The 15,939-nt window shown below is 40.8% G+C and overlaps 2 protein-coding genes across 3 annotated transcripts in view; one reads left to right on the plus strand and one right to left on the minus strand.

Annotated features, from left to right (window-relative positions):
• The window catches only part of LOC138957811 (hexosaminidase D-like), a 19,746-nt gene extending 3,958 nt beyond the window's left edge, over nucleotides 1-15,788 (minus strand). Inside the window, exons 1-13 of the mRNA XM_070328867.1 lie at nucleotides 15,709-15,788; nucleotides 11,486-11,603; nucleotides 10,988-11,042; nucleotides 10,255-10,364; nucleotides 9,375-9,462; nucleotides 8,745-8,823; nucleotides 7,825-7,910; nucleotides 6,848-7,031; nucleotides 5,245-5,313; nucleotides 4,673-4,868; nucleotides 3,709-3,791; nucleotides 3,372-3,453; nucleotides 2,066-2,170 (exon numbers count right to left, since the gene is read on the minus strand). Coding sequence (XP_070184968.1) covers nucleotides 2,066-2,170; nucleotides 3,372-3,453; nucleotides 3,709-3,791; nucleotides 4,673-4,868; nucleotides 5,245-5,313; nucleotides 6,848-7,031; nucleotides 7,825-7,910; nucleotides 8,745-8,823; nucleotides 9,375-9,462; nucleotides 10,255-10,364; nucleotides 10,988-11,042; nucleotides 11,486-11,550 — 1,202 coding nt within the window. The 5' untranslated portion in view covers nucleotides 11,551-11,603; nucleotides 15,709-15,788. The remainder of the gene's footprint in view (nucleotides 1-2,065; nucleotides 2,171-3,371; nucleotides 3,454-3,708; nucleotides 3,792-4,672; nucleotides 4,869-5,244; nucleotides 5,314-6,847; nucleotides 7,032-7,824; nucleotides 7,911-8,744; nucleotides 8,824-9,374; nucleotides 9,463-10,254; nucleotides 10,365-10,987; nucleotides 11,043-11,485; nucleotides 11,604-15,708) is intronic.
• Nucleotides 13,573-15,939, plus strand: part of LOC138957731 (aconitate hydratase, mitochondrial-like) — a 44,509-nt gene continuing 42,142 nt past the window's right edge. Inside the window, exon 1 of one of the 2 annotated variants that reach the window (XM_070328790.1) lies at nucleotides 13,573-13,673. The gene's annotated coding sequence lies outside the window, so the exon portion shown is untranslated. The remainder of the gene's footprint in view (nucleotides 13,674-15,939) is intronic. The other variant, XM_070328795.1, reaches the window with a different exon arrangement.

Consider the following 15,939-nt stretch of genomic DNA (forward strand, 5'->3'; position numbering starts at 1 on the left):
AGAGATACAGCTTCACATACACCATGAACTGTGACATGCCCCTAATGGTTTCATTGTGGGGGCTTTAAACAACATGAACTGTGTCAAGTAACACAGAGATACAGCTTCACATACACCATGAACTGTGACATGCCCCTAATGGTTTCATTGTGGGGGCTTTAAACAACATGAACTGTGTCAAATAACACAGAGATACAGCTTCACATACACCATGAACTGTGACATGCCCCTAATGGTTTCTTTGTGGGGGCTTTAAACAACATGAACTGTGTCAAGTAACACAGAGATACAGCTTCACATACACCATGAACTGTGACATGCCCCTAATGGTTTCTTTGTGGGGGCTTTAAACAACATGAACTGTGTCAAGTAACACAGAGATACAGCTTCACATACACCATGAACTGTGACATGCCCCTAATGGTTTCATTGTGGGGGCTTTAAACAACATGAACTGTGTCAAGTAACACAGAGATACAGCTTCACATACACCATGAACTGTGACATGACCCTAATTAAGGTTTCATTGTGGGGGCTTTAAACGACATGAACTGTGTCAAATAACACAGAGATACAGTTTCACATACACCATGAACTGTGACATGCCCCTAATGGTTTCTTTGTGGGGGCTTTAAACGACATGAACTGTGTCAAATAACACAGAGATACAGCTTCACATACACCATGAACTGTGACATGCCCCTAATGGTTTCTTTGTGGGGGCTTTAAACAACATGAACTGTGTCAAGTAACACAGAGATACAGCTTCACATACACCATGAACTGTGACATGCCCCTAATGGTTTCTTTGTGGGGGCTTTAAACAACATGAACTGTGTCAAGTAACACAGAGATACAGCTTCACATACACCATGAACTGTGACATGCCCCTAATGGTTTCTTTGTGGGGGCTTTAAACAACATGAACTGTGTCAAGTAACACAGAGATACAGCTTCACATACACCATGAACTGTGACATGCCCCTAATGGTTTCTTTGTGGGGGCTTTAAACAACATGAACTGTGTCAAGTAACACAGAGATACAGCTTCACAAACACCATGAACTGTGACATGCCCCTAATTAAGGTTTCATTGTGGGGGCTTTAAACGACATGAACTGTGTCAAATAACACAGAGATACAGTTTCACATACACCATGAACTGTGACATGCCCCTAATGGTTTCTTTGTGGGGGCTTTAAACGACATGAACTGTGTCAAATAACACAGAGATACAGTTTCACATACACCATGAACTGTGACATGCCCCTAATGGTTTCATTGTGGGGGCTTTAAACAACATGAACTGTGTCAAGTAACACAGAGATACAGTTTCACATACACCATGAACTGTGACATGCCCCTAATTAAGGTTTCATTGTGGGGGCTTTAAACAACATGAACTGTGTCAAGTAACACAGAGATACAGTTTCACATACACCATGAACTGTGACATGCCCCTAATGGTTTCTTTGTGGGGGCTTTAAACGACATGAACTGTGTCAAATAACACAGAGATACAGTTTCACATACACCATGAACTGTGACATGCCCCTAATGGTTTCTTTGTGGGGGCTTTAAACAACATGAACTGTGTCAAGTAACACAGAGATACAGTTTCACATACACCATGAACTGTGACATGCCCCTAATGGTTTCTTTGTGGGGGCTTTAAACAACATGAACTGTGTCAAGTAACACAGAGATACAGTTTCACATACACCATGAACTGTGACATGCCCCTAATGGTTTCTTTGTGGGGGCTTTAAACGACATAAACTGTGTAACGCACAGAATTGTGGTTACCTGTTCAGTCTGAGATGTTGCTTACATAACTACTTTTTTTTAAATCATATTTGCGATAAGAAATACAAAATGTTTGACATGATTGTGGCACATGTATCTCTTTGATCTTGTCTTTTCTTATCCTCTATTTTCTCTCGTTCACATATCACATGCTGCAAATACCTCTCACGATCAGAAAAGAATGGTTCAAAGCCAATATTCTCAAAAAGTTACAAATATGAGAAACGCACCATGGTATAATTGCAAATCCTTGTCTTACCCATCACTGGAGATGAACCTGTCGCAGTGAGCCTCCAGGAAGGCGTACTCAATCATCAGCTGGTACACAGCAGCCCCTGGGTAGGAGCAATTCGGGATCACAGTGCTGAAAAACACACATCGTATGAAATCCAAAAAGCAAATAGACTGCCAGCCTTCCAAAATTCAGAATAAAATAACAAGAAAGGTATGTTATTTGAACGTTGAATTATTGACAAAACAAAACGTTACATTCACAAAAATATCTTTTAAGAACACAGATAAACTAGTCGTATGAACACATACCAATAAATAAAGTAAACATCAGACAACTGTATTGCCTCCTTAGAGAAATGTGAACGTGGCACAGAAAACACAATCACATAAAAGCAACAACCTAACAAACAAAATCTACATTTACGATAAATCGATCAGCCATATTTTTGATAGTGATACCTTTTACCCCAAAACTTTGATGTCCTATTTGGGAGTGGGAAAAAATCATTGCCGCAAAGAACACATTGACTTTGAACTAAATGGCCTGATTGCAGTGAGGCGTGCTAAGGTAAACATGCACAATTCATATTTGGTTTAGGTATGGATGCTAGGAATGGAATTTGTACCTGTGAATATTCTTTTGTTGATATGCAGCAACACCAAAACTATTTTCTAAAAGGTGTGATAAAAATCTAATTCACTTGCAAAACCTGTCATCAAATAGAAAAAGGTCACACTTTTCTCTCACTTTAACTGGGCATTATCTTTGGCACACTGTTACATAATTTAGAGTTCTGTACTTTGTGCACAACAAACAAATCTAGTTCACTACTTCCATTTCTCATAATTCTTGTTCAAGAACCTGTAACGTGTTTCTTTTTCTCTTTGTACGAAAGACCATCATTTCTTGACATCAACAACGAAAGTCTCGCTTTACGGACAAGCTAGGTAAACTTGGTTAGTAGCTTTACGCAAGGCTGCATTTGAATTGTTTGCTTGAAGCTTACCAGTTGCTTGTTTGTTTGTTTGCTTAACGCCCAGCCGACCACGAAGGGCCATATCAGGGCGGTGCTGCTTTGACATTTAACGTGCGCCACACACAAGACAGAAGTCGCAGCACAGGCTTCATGTCTCACCCAGTCACATTATTCTGACACCGGACCAACCAGTCCTAGCACTAACCCCATAATGCCAGACGCCAGGCGGAGCAGCCACTAGATTGCCAATTTTAAAGTCGTAGGTATGACCCGGCCGGGGTTCGAACCCACGACCTCCCGATCACGGGGCGGACGCCTTACCACTTGGCCAACCATGCCGGTCTTGAAGCTTACCAGGTAAATGGATTGAGAGGTAGCAGTGAAGTAAAGCCTAGATCACTGGACACATTCTGGTGAATATCAGCAGTGTACGACCCTGTGGTGAAACAAAATAACTGAATCAGTTTCATGGCACTGCCTGAATGAGAACATAAGCAGTGCCTTCTGGCTTAAACATTGTACTAAACGTTTTTAAATAACCTTGGATGTTAAATGCAGTAAATAACTTTCCAAAATGCAAAAATTAATACATGTATTCTAACCACAGCAACTGCAAAGTATAACAGTACAAAAGAAAGAGAAAATCTGAACCGAAAGGACAGAAGAAAGTGAGAAAGCTAGAAAGTATTACCTTTCTCTAGAGTTTGCAGACATATAGACAGGCAAGGCAGAGCCTGAGGTAACAGCTCACACAGCACGGCATAGTGATCATACCTGCTCCACACACATATGATACAACACATCAGCACAAGCACATGACACAAGCACCCAGAGTGACACACACGCACACACACACATATGATACAACACATCAGCACAAGCACATGACACAAGCACCCAGAGTGACACACACAGACACAACACTGAGACAAACACACACACACTGACATACATTCACACACATCCACACACACACACACACACACACTGAGACACACACACACACACACACACACACACACACACACACACAGAGCAAGGTATGTATGTTAGTTGATTCAAACAAGGCATATTCGCTTAGAATCTTGTACTCACTATCTTTAGTGCAGTTGAAACCCACTTTTAACACCCCCAAATTTAAGACTTCCTCCTTTGATAAGGCCAAAAAGAAAAATATGTCTGTTTCCGGTAACCTGACCGGCCCTATTTTTAAGCGCCGACCCTAAAGGTTTTTTTTCGCTTTTCGCAAACAAAAAAACCAAAAAAACAAAAAAATAAATTAAAAAAAATTAAATGAAGTCAAGTATACTTTATTTAGTTTCAATATATCTAGGTCAAAAACATGTGCTAAATAATTGTAAGTAAACTAAGTAAGCGTTTAAAAAAACCAAAAACCAAAACGTAAAAAGACGGTAACAAAGCGTAAGAAAAAGGTGAAAAAAAAAATAAAAAAAAAAACCCCGACCGACCGACACTATTTTTTCCGGCAATGTTACCGGAAACAGACATATTTTTCTTTTTGACCTTACCCTCCTTTCTCAGACTTCCTCTTCATTACCTCTATAAATGTACCCCCATTTTAAGACTCCGTCCTTTTTCAGACCTGATTTTCTCACATTCTTGGAGGTCTTAAAATGGGGTTCCAGTGCACTCACCGTTGCCAGCCGGTGAGGGCAAAGCCTCGTATGGTGGTGAAGCGGTGCTGCTCTGCTCGCAGCGTGGAGAGCCAGGTGTTGTGATTCTCCAGGTGATACGCCACGCTGCTGACACACGCCCTTGACCCTGTCGCGCCCTTGAAAGCGCTCGCCACCCAGATAGTGGGGAACACCGCTGACAGCTTCTCCCAGAAATCTGACGTACAATATTCTTGTCATTTTGAAACTAATTGAAGATGTTTTGTGAAACCTCTGAAAATACGGTGTGCATAGAACAGTTAGCCTCTCAGGTTACTTACAGTGGACTCAATGTAATCTTTAACAGGATCATTCTTTTCTTTTACTCCAAAAGCCTTAGATAAGATCTGATCTAAAAGAAAAGCACAAAAAAAGAATGTGAATTTAGCAGTTTTGCTTTTAAGCTGCTTTCACACACAGGCAGTAATGGACCAGTTGAAGATTGTTTGATTTTTCTTTTCTGTGTCATAAGATGAATAACACCAAGCTACATGTATCTCTGTCAGATTGTATTAGCATGAAAGTGACAGATCTGTGCAAAAATAGTCACTCACCGGCAGGAAGCTGAAAGCTTGTCAGATAGTGCCACACCATCGGTTCAACAAGGCCACCCAGACCGCTGTCTGCGATTCACATGCAACAATTGTTTCTCATCTTTACAGTAATGTTCGCATAGCCTGCAGCCTTCAACACCCTAACAGTAAATAAAATGTGTCCAGCAACATTTACCCGAACAATAAACCTTCAAAAAGAAAATGTTTTCTTCTTTCCCGACTCCCCTCCACACTGGCACACAGCCAAAGTGGGTTTCTTTTCAGAGCACTGACATCTGTTTACCTCATGACCTATATCATGGGCGCATATGGGATATAGACATTCTGCCCGACAACTTTTATGAGATACCAGCACCCATAGGATGATTCTTACTTTCCCCCTAGACCTAGTTTCTTCTGGCATAGTGACTGCCAGAACGCTCATCATAATTATGCTGAAATTCATCTTCAGGCTGAGTCACATACACCGCTACTACAGAAAAGATAATCATACCATATGATAATCAAGTCAAAATCTGTTGCCTATACCACATTGCATCGTGAAAAGACTACTGTAGCGGATCCCCCCCCCCCCCCTCCTTGTAAGACCCCCCAAATTAAGACTCCCTCAATTTTAAGAGCCTGTTTGCTCAAGCTTTCTGTTCAAAACCTCTGTAAATTTCCCCCCGCTGTTAGACTCCCTCAATTTTAAGAGCCTGTTTGCTCAAGCTTTCTGTTCAAAACCTCTGTAAATTTCCCCCCCGCTGTTAGACTCCCTCAATTTTAAGAGCCTGTTTGCTCAAGCTTTCTGTTCAAAACCTCTGTAAATTTCCCCCCGCTGTTAGACTCCCTCAATTTTAAGAGCCTGTTTGCTCAAGCTTTCTGTTCAAAACCTCTGTAAATTTCCCCCCGCTGTTAGACTCCCTCAATTTTAAGAGCCTGTTTGCTCAAGCTTTCTGTTCAAAACCTCTGTAAATTTCCCCCCGCTGAGACTCCCTCAATTTTAGGAGCCTGTTTGCTCAAGCTTTCTGTTCAAAACCTCTGTAAATTTCCCCCCGCTGAGACTCCCTCAATTTTAGGAGCCTGTTTGCTCAAGCTTTCTGTTCAAAACCTCTGTAAATTTCCCCCCGCTGAGACTCCCTCAATTTTAGGAGCCTGTTTGCTCAAGCTTTCTGTTCAAAACCTCTGTAAATTTCCCCCCGCTGAGACTCCCTCAATTTTAAGAGCCTGTTTGCTCAAGCTTTCTGTTCAAAACCTCTGTAAATTTCCCCCCGCTGTTAGACTCCCTCAATTTTAAGAGCCTGTTTGCTCAAGCTTTCTGTTCAAAACCTCTGTAAATTTCCCCCCGCTGTTAGACTCCCTCCCTTTTAAGAGCCTGTTTGCTCAAGCTTTCTGTTCAAAACCTCTGTAAATTTCCCCCCGCTGTTAGACTCCCTCAATTTTAAGAGCCTGTTTGCTCAAGCTTTCTGTTCAAAACCTCTGTAAATTTCCCCCCGCTGAGACTCCCTCAATTTTAAGAGCAGATTTTGACGGATTTTGAGAAGTGTTAAAAGGGGGGCTCCACTGTACTATCTAACAAGACGTAACGTGTGCATACCTACCAAAAGTAAACAAGTATCCCTACCTTTGAGCACATCAAGATCTGTGCAGCGAAACATGTCATCCCACACGATGGGCGTGACCGACGGGTAGTTGTCTCTCACATGCTGAGCCACATTCTTCACGTGCTGGAGGAAAATCTGTTCCGGTGACAGGCCGTCCTCCAACTGACGACGTCTGCACTCATCACAGATCCCTAGGTGGTACACCTAAATCAACATGGGCAATGTAAAAGACACTGTCCTTCCCATGGAAACTGTTTGGCTCTCCATCTCAGATCAGGCCAGAACTAAACACCATCCCTGGTCACATGCCAAAAATCAATACCCTGGGTGCTTGCTGTGGTCAGTTGGAACAACAACAACAACAACAACAACAACAACAACAAAGCTGTCTAACAAACAAAATATTAAAACAAAGAAGCCCAAGATGTTAAAAGAAGACTCAAAATAAACAAAGAATTAAAATTCACACCTGAAAGCATAGTCATATTTCAAAATATTCCATTGTGTATTCCCCGTGTAAGCATTCAAAATGTCAATGAACCTTTTTTTTACAGAATCTCTTCTACATGTTAATAGTAATACAGTGAAACCTGCCCTAGCGACCACATCTCCAAAACGACCACCTGCTCACAGCGACCACTCCAAAGGATCCTGATGAGATTTTCTTCTATGGAATTCACTTTTCCTTTGCACTTGGAGCATTCTCAAAAGACAATAAGAAAATTTTCAGAAAAATGAGTGTATTCCACACAGCATTCAAACATCCAAAATACCAGATCAGCTTTGGAATGTACTTGTGAAGATAAGTAGTGTGGGAATTTTTTGATTGTAATTTTTTCCACAGACCGTAATGATCGTATCTTAGACAATCAAGCGTACAAAATACGGAAAAATCGTACAGGTCTGCTTAGCGATCAAACGATTACTTTTGTCGGTTCCTTGTGTGGTTGTTAAAGACAGGTTAGACTGTACGTTTCTAGATTGTGGCTTGACTGACCTCGTCACAGCCGACGTGGAACCACTGCAGGTTGGAGTGAGCGGCCATCACCTGGTCCACCATGGTGCACACTAACTGCAGGGAATCTGACACACACACACACACAATAACTCATAACTCATAACATTTTATTGATCCAACAAAGGAAATTAAATTGCTATACACACAATTACACCAGTCACACATACACTGGTATTTATAAAAAAAGAAAAAGGATTGAATAAACCAAGACATCTTTTCTTGACCCTCTCTTCCAAAGTGAAATCTCTGACGCCAAAAGCAAAAAATAAAATTGAGCAAATGTCATAATGCCAATAATGGTGTCACGAAAAATTATTTCACTTCTTCTGCATGTCTCCCAAGGAGCTGACAAAGAATTTGGAGAACGCAGTTAGTTTCACTTTCAGTTACTTTCTCATATCAGCAGTAGAAAGGTACACATACATGTGAAGAAAGCCATCAGCCATATGTGGCATTTGAAGGCTTTTAAAGCAGAACTGCAAAGAGTGGGGACACTTGACACTCTAAATGCATTATACTGAATTCAGTTAAACAGAAAGAACAGCTTGTACGATCCACTACATGTTTATTTTATTTACATACAGAAATGTGAAAGTTTCATTTTACAATTGCTCTTACAAGTTCATGGATGGTAAAGACTGGTTTTGAACCTAATCTCTCCAATACAGTACAGTAGAGGAGTTATTACCCACAACAACAGCATCCTTTTTTTGTATTTCTGTGCATATCCATGCGATCTTATTTGATTTATACAAAATTGTGCAGAATTAAGCTGTGTGAGGTTGGGCATAAAATGCGTAAATTGGCCAGAATTTAATCATGTTAAATACTCTGAATGAAGGAGAATAAGAAGAAGAACAACAAGGCATAAATTAAAAACGAAGAAGAAAACATTAAACCTGGGTTGGAGGGACAGAGCGCCATGGGGAAGTTGACCACTTCTCTCACACGCTGGAACTTGGAGTGTTTCAGCACAAACTGCAATGAAAAAGCAATACACATGTCAGTTTGTATCAAGTGCTTCAAGGCTTTCTGCTATGCTTTTAATATTCTCACTCGAAACCAGCATGAAAGATGTTTGTTCACTGACAAAATGGTGGTTTGATTTGTCAGGCAAAAAAACGGAGCAACAATTCTAATTCTGTTTTGTAAATTTTACAAAACTGTCAAGTATTCATGAATTCAAGAAGAACTTTGATCACTTTGAATGGGCATTGTCTGGAAAAACACTATCAATTATCTAAGAGAGTTTGACTCATTACAAAGCATAGCAAGAGTTCAAGTAATTGAATAACGGTTAAGAAGTTCATACAGTGGAACCCCCATTGTAAGACCACTCAAAATTCTGACAAAATCTGGTCTTAAAAGGGAGCCCGGGGTCTCAAAAATGGGGATAAATGTACAGACAGTTAATAAACTATGAACAAAAAGTCCAAAGAAACAAGGTCTTAAAAGGGACGTGTGGAGGGGGGGGGGCTGTAAATATGGGCAGAAGCTTTAAAAGAGGGTTCCACTGTAAAGAAAAGTACCTCCATATGCCCGAAGGTCTGCACAAGGGGAACCACGATCAGCTCGTTCTCTTCAGCCAACCTCTGTAGTGTCAAAATGTCTTCCATGCTGAAATAAAGCACACACAACTGTCAAAATTAATGTCTTCCACGCCGAAATAAAGCACACACAATTGTCAACATGTCTTCAATGCTGAAATAAAGCACACACAATTGTCAAAATGTCTTCCATGCCAAAATAAAGCACACACAATTGTCAACATGACTGTCTTTAATGCTGAAATAAAGCACACACAATTGTCAACATGTCTTCCATGCTGAAATAAAGCACACACAATTGTCAAAATGTCTTCAATGCTGAAATAAAGCACACACAATTGTCAAAATGTCTTCAACGCTGAAATAAAGCACACACAATTGTCAAAATGTCTTCAACGCTGAAATAAAGCACACACAATTGTCAAAATCATGTGCGTTCAAAAAGAAATTTCTCTCTGATCCTCGTGATGTAGAATATTGATAAGCAATTAACAGATACGTCATTTCCATCTCTGTGATGTAAGGTGGACTCTGAAAAACGAGGAGAAAAAAATGTAAGGTAGAGAATAGATTACCCTATTTCTCTCTTCCTTTGATTTCCTTTGTTATAAGGATACAGGGCACATTTTACTTCTAGATGTCTTACTGATGCAAGAGAGTAATCTGCATGCTGCATACCATGAAAAGAACACTACTCAGTTCAGGTTATGAACGAATTCCTACAAATCTAAATGGCTAAAAGAAACCCCCACACTGACACGGTGTTGGAATTCAGCAACTTTTTCACTTCAAATTTGTTTTCCCTTCATATTCTTCATCCAGAATGAATCAGTGATCGATGCACATTGGGTGCAAATGTTACCTGTATGAATCCCGGGCACGAAGTACAGTCAGTGCCTCGCTGTAGGGGAAGGAGTCTTCGTACTCCACCAGCAAACCTGTGGTGCCCCATTTTCTCAGCAATGGAAAAATCTGGGGATTAAAGGTAAAAGTGAATAACTGCCAAGAACAGGTATAAAAGTGAATAACTGCCAAGAACAGGATCTTTCGTCCTACCAAAATGATGCCTAGCTGACACTGTGACAGTGACAGTGACACCTACTAGTGTTTACAATTACAGATAAAAAGCCATATAGTCAATGATAGTCAGAAGCTGATGAAGGTGAAGATAATGGCTAGGACTAGGTTTAGAGAGAAGACAGAAAATGAAAGAAAGAATGAAAGAGGACAACAGAAGTAAAACAACACAAAGAGAGAGAGAGAGAGAGAGAGAGAGAGAGAGAGAGAGAGAGAGAGAGAGAGAGAGAGAGAGAGAGAGAGAGAGAGAGAGAGAGAGAGAGAGAGAGAGAGAGAGAAAAGAAGAAGAAGCATGCATGCTCTAACTCACAGCAACTAACAAATAAGACCTCACACTGACCAAACGAGCGTCTGTTATTCTATGTTACAGTAAAAAAACAAAAAACAATTTGTTGTTGCCATTGAAAAAAAAGACTTCATTTGAGTTGAAATACAAAGTATATGGGCAAACAAAAGTATCTCGGCAATACACAATACATTTAAAAAACCCTTTCTGGCCTCTATCAAGTATCATTTACCTTTTCAAGATATTCAAGTTTTGGTGGTGCACCTTTCAAGTCAAGGTGAACAAGCCTGCAAAATACAAATTACTAACTTACATATGTTGACAAAATATATACTGCCAATGTTTTACCAGCACTACAACCCCTTTCCCAATACCACCACCCCCTCCCCCCCCCCCCTTCAAACACACACACACACGACTAATGTAAAGTAATTCCAGTAAAGATATTTTTCAATTTCTAATTTTGATAGTACATGTACACATTTCAAGCCAAGGCGAAAAAGCCTGCAAAATGCAAGTTACATTCAATTACTTAAACAATAGTGTTGAGCCCCCCCCCCCCCCTTTCAAAAATAGAAGCAAGTTGTAACTGTTGTAAATGTATGTATTCTTCTCCAATGATATATATTATTCAAAAAGGGAAACTCACTGTGATGTCATTTGTGCCAATTGCATACATGCTTGTTACATACACACACACACACACACACACACACTGTATGTAACCTACTTGTGGTTGACATTCACGTCTGTAGATTCCATAATTTTGTTTACTTCCTTCAGCGATTCAGTCATTCAGTTCATTTCTTGACATCCTTGTTAATGTTATGTCTTTAATTTATATCAATCTGTAAAAGAAAACAATAATCATTGGTAATTACTATTGCTTTTCTATTCCAAGAACTTGTCATTCACAATTAAAAAGATAAAGAGATAGTAAAGAAATTTTGAAGAACAAAAAAAAGGAAAAGCCCAAGATGACAATAAAAGTAAGAAACTGCTAAAATAAGTAATAATAATGTTCACCACTAGATAAAGTAATCCCTCCTCAAACATAGTAGAGACTCAAGGTGAGAGCAATAAGGGAGATATGAGAAAAGCCTTCACTGTTTTCCCTCTCATGTTTACTGCTACATGTAGTGCAGAAGGGGTTGAATTCGCCCCAAAGAGGGTGTATTTCCCGTAGGGTATTTTTTCCCCTGTATTCAGGAATGCCCCCCCGGGTGCAGTTAGAGTAGGAAAACCGGGCGGAGGTGCAGGAACCGAAAGTTGAAATCACACCACATCCCAGTTTCAACCAATCCAACACTGCGGGTGACTCCCGTTTGGGTGGCAACTTTGTCGAGCACCTCAGTTTCAACCAATCCAACACTGCGGGTGGCTCCCGTTTGGGTGGCAACTTTGTCGTGCACCTCAGTTTCAACCAATCCAACACGGCGGGGGACTCCTGTTTGGGTGGTTACTTTGTCGTGCACCTCAATTTCAACCAATCCAACACTGCGGGGGGCTCCTGTTTGGGTGGTTACTTTGTCGTGTACCTCAGTTTCAACCAATCCAACACTGCGGGGGGCTCCTGTTTGGGTGGTAACTTTGTCGTGCACCTCAGTTTCAACCAATCCCACACTGCGGGGGGCTGCCGTGTGGGTGGTTACTTTGTCGTGTACCTCAGTTTCAACCAATCCAACACTGCGGGGGGCTCCCGTTTGGGTGGTTACTTTGTCGTGCACCTCAGTTTCAACCAATCCCACACTGCGGGGGGCTCCCGTTTGGGTGGCAACTTTGTCGTGCACCTCAGTTTCAACCAATCCAACACTGCGGGTGGCTCCCGTTTGAGTGGCAACTTTGTCGTGCACCTCAGTTTCAACCAATCCAACACTGCGGGTGGCTCCCGTTTGGGTGGTAACTTTGTTGTGCACCTCAGTTTCAACCAATCCAACACTGCGGGTGGCTCCCGTTTGGGTGGCAACTTTGTCGTGCACCTCAGTTTCAACCAATCCAACACTGCGGGTGGCTCCCGTTTGGGTGGTAACTTTGTCGTGCACCTCAGTTTCAACCAATCCAACACTGCGGGTGGCTCCCGTTTGGGTGGCAACTTTGTCGTGCACCTCAGCCCTGATTTCACTCAATCTTGTGTCCTACATAAGACTGCCGTAAACTGCTGCTGCTGGTAGGGTTCATTTAGTGTAAATCAAGTAAAATTGCCTTTTTCTTTTCTTTTTGCACCATGTAAATGGATTACAGGTTTGTGTCAGAACATTTCTAGATCAGCAAACTTTTGGTAAAACATTATTTATGTCACATGACCTCAAACAAGATCAGAGAAACCACCAGGAAATGCACCAGGGAGCATTCCTTGTACATACAGGAGAAACACCTTCAGGAAACACACCTACAGGAAATGCACCAACAGGAAATGCACCTACAAGAAATGCACCTACAGGAAAAACACCAACAGGAAACACACCTACAGGAAATGCACCAACAGGAAATGCACCCACTTTAGGTGGAATTATAGACCCCTTCTGCTAGTTCATGAAAACAACACATGCAATAATCCTGTATGTACTGCAAGCGCATTATGCATGACCTAAAACTAAAAGCATAACTGATAAAGGCTCTTGACCTGACCTAAATTCAAAGATGATAAAGTCTATAACCCGGATCCTTTTGAACACATTTTTTATTCTAGGCATGGTCCTGCATAAGGTTTGTTATCAGGAAGCCATGTTGCAATATCCTTTCTTGTCTTGAAAAGATGATGTAATAACAAGTCAGTTATTTCATTTGTGAAAGACAGGTTATGATGTACGTAAAAGCACTGCTGCAATAAAACTTTCTATTGTTTCATTTTCCATGACAATATAAATATTTACAATTTCTCTGAATAAGACAGGCAGAGCATCACTCCACCACTTGCAGTGAGTACTGTTTTATGTACAGACTTCTAAATTTTGTTCTTTCTAAGGCCAAACAAAAAAAGTTGTATGTTTCTGGTAACATGGCTACAAAAAATAGGGTAGGTAGGTAGGGATTTTTTGTTTTTTTGTTTTTTGGTCAGGGTAGAAAACAACTATACAGTGACGCAAAGAGACTGGACTTACTATACAAAGCAATGAGACAAAAAGGATGCGGGGTTATCCCCCTTGTGTCGTCTGCCATCTGTTACTTTTGTGTTGACGCTTTTTTTTTTTTTACAAATGCACTAAAAAAAAGTCTAGGGTCGGCGGGTAAAAACTAGGTAGGGTCGTGTGACCAGAAACATACAACTTTTTTTGTTTTGCCTTACGAAATGATTAAAAAAGTGTTTTGATAAAAATGTAGTTGTGTGTACAGTACATTTTGACCTGCACTTGAAATCTTAATGAAAAAAAAGAGTATTTTTCTGAGGATATAGTTTCCTCATTTGAGTTTAATGTATGTTCATTTACAAATTACATGCTGTTTGAAGTTTAATTAACAATATCAGCAAACTTCATGAAAGATTCTGAAAATAGACTTTAGGAGTAGGAGTTACAAAGTTAGTACTGGGAAGCGCAGCCTCGGAATAAAGCTAGGATTCCATTCTTACAGCTGCGGTGCGGCTCCGGCTCTGGCGACGGCAACGGTATCCGGCTCTGGCGAGAAAAACGCATCGTCGTGAACCGTATATAACGGCGACGTCGTCCGGATATGTTCTCTTCCCGCCAATGCCGCCATGGCTCCACATTGGTCTCGTCTCATGCAAACTGTCATTCATAATGAAGAACAATTTATGTTAATATTATTAGCGTACCGCCAAATGAAAAAACGCCAAAAGAGACGACATCGCTGGTGGGTGCATGCCATTTTGGAGAAAAGACGGCAGTATGGAACCTATCACCATCTTGTTCAAGAACTGCAACTCGATGGCGAAAGGTTTCAGCAGTATTTTCGTCTCTTTGTGCTCGGGAAAGGCTCTGAGAAAAACGCGGGAAAATAGACACGCCCACAAAATACCAGACGGCGTCCGGCGACAGCAGTCCAGAAAGCTACATGGAACTTTCTTGAAAAAACGCACGCATGCCGGGCCGTCGCCGTACCGCACCCGTGTGAATGGGGTCATCCCTTCTTTCATCAATGTTTTTCAAATTGCCGTCGCCGCTGCCGTCGCCGGAGCCGCACCGCAGCCGTAAGAATGGAATCCTAGCTTAATAGTGATTAACGATGCTCGGTACATTCATTCGTGAACGAAGTTAGTGATGGCTGACAGTGACACAGAATGTAATCAGTGACTGGTGAGCTTTGTTGTGTCAATCTTTGATCACCGAGAAGCTGCTTTGGAATAAAGAAGAATAGAATAAAAGAAAGGAGAGTACCAGTAAAAAAGAAACAAAAGATGGTTGAAAGACATAAGAAAAGAAGAAAAAAAAGCAGTGATGGCTGGGCTCGAAGTCGAACCTTTAGCCTCATGATCCATTGTTTGGAGCACTAACCGCTGTGCCATGCATGAATGATATCACTGTGAATGTGAGCAGAAAAAAAGGGATGTCTATTTTGAGAGCTACTGGTGACTGTCGGTTCCCGAGCCACTCCGCGAAAATACTATAGGATTAGGCCTATCAATATTATTTATACCCCTACTGGCCTAGGCTATTGTACTAAAACGTTTTTTGCGAGTTTTACTTTTATCAACACTTTCAATTTTGGGTTTCTATGTCCCACTGTGGTGTTCCAGTAATGCAAATAATAAAATATGTACACGTACGTTAACTTTTACAGACAAAATTCCTTTTCGAAGTTCCTGCAGTTACAAGGGTAGGCGTAAGATTTGTTCTGTCTTTTCAGTTTTCTATCCAGAGACTCTCTACCGTCTGGCATTCGCGACCTCTCAAGAGTCAAATCAAACTTGAAGAAACGCATTTTATAGAAATATAAGAAAGTTTAATTTGAGGGACTGCAAGTTACCGATTATGCATAATGTCAAGAAGAACTGACCATCATATCGAACGATAAACTGTCAATTGAAATCAGCTGATTTGCGGAAATCTCCTTCTGGCAGAAGTTCTCTTCCTTGCTTGTTTCAGGGAAGATAACTCTTAATTTGTTTGTTAATCTCATAAACATTAGCAAACAAAAGGGTAAAAGTAAAACACTACTATTATTGGCACATAATATATTGAATCAATATTTTTTTTGGAAGTTGGTATGAAGATATTGATCTGTAGA

This window comes from Littorina saxatilis, linkage group LG2, assembly GCF_037325665.1.
Source record: "Littorina saxatilis isolate snail1 linkage group LG2, US_GU_Lsax_2.0, whole genome shotgun sequence".
Lineage (NCBI taxonomy): Eukaryota > Metazoa > Mollusca > Gastropoda > Littorinimorpha > Littorinidae > Littorina > Littorina saxatilis.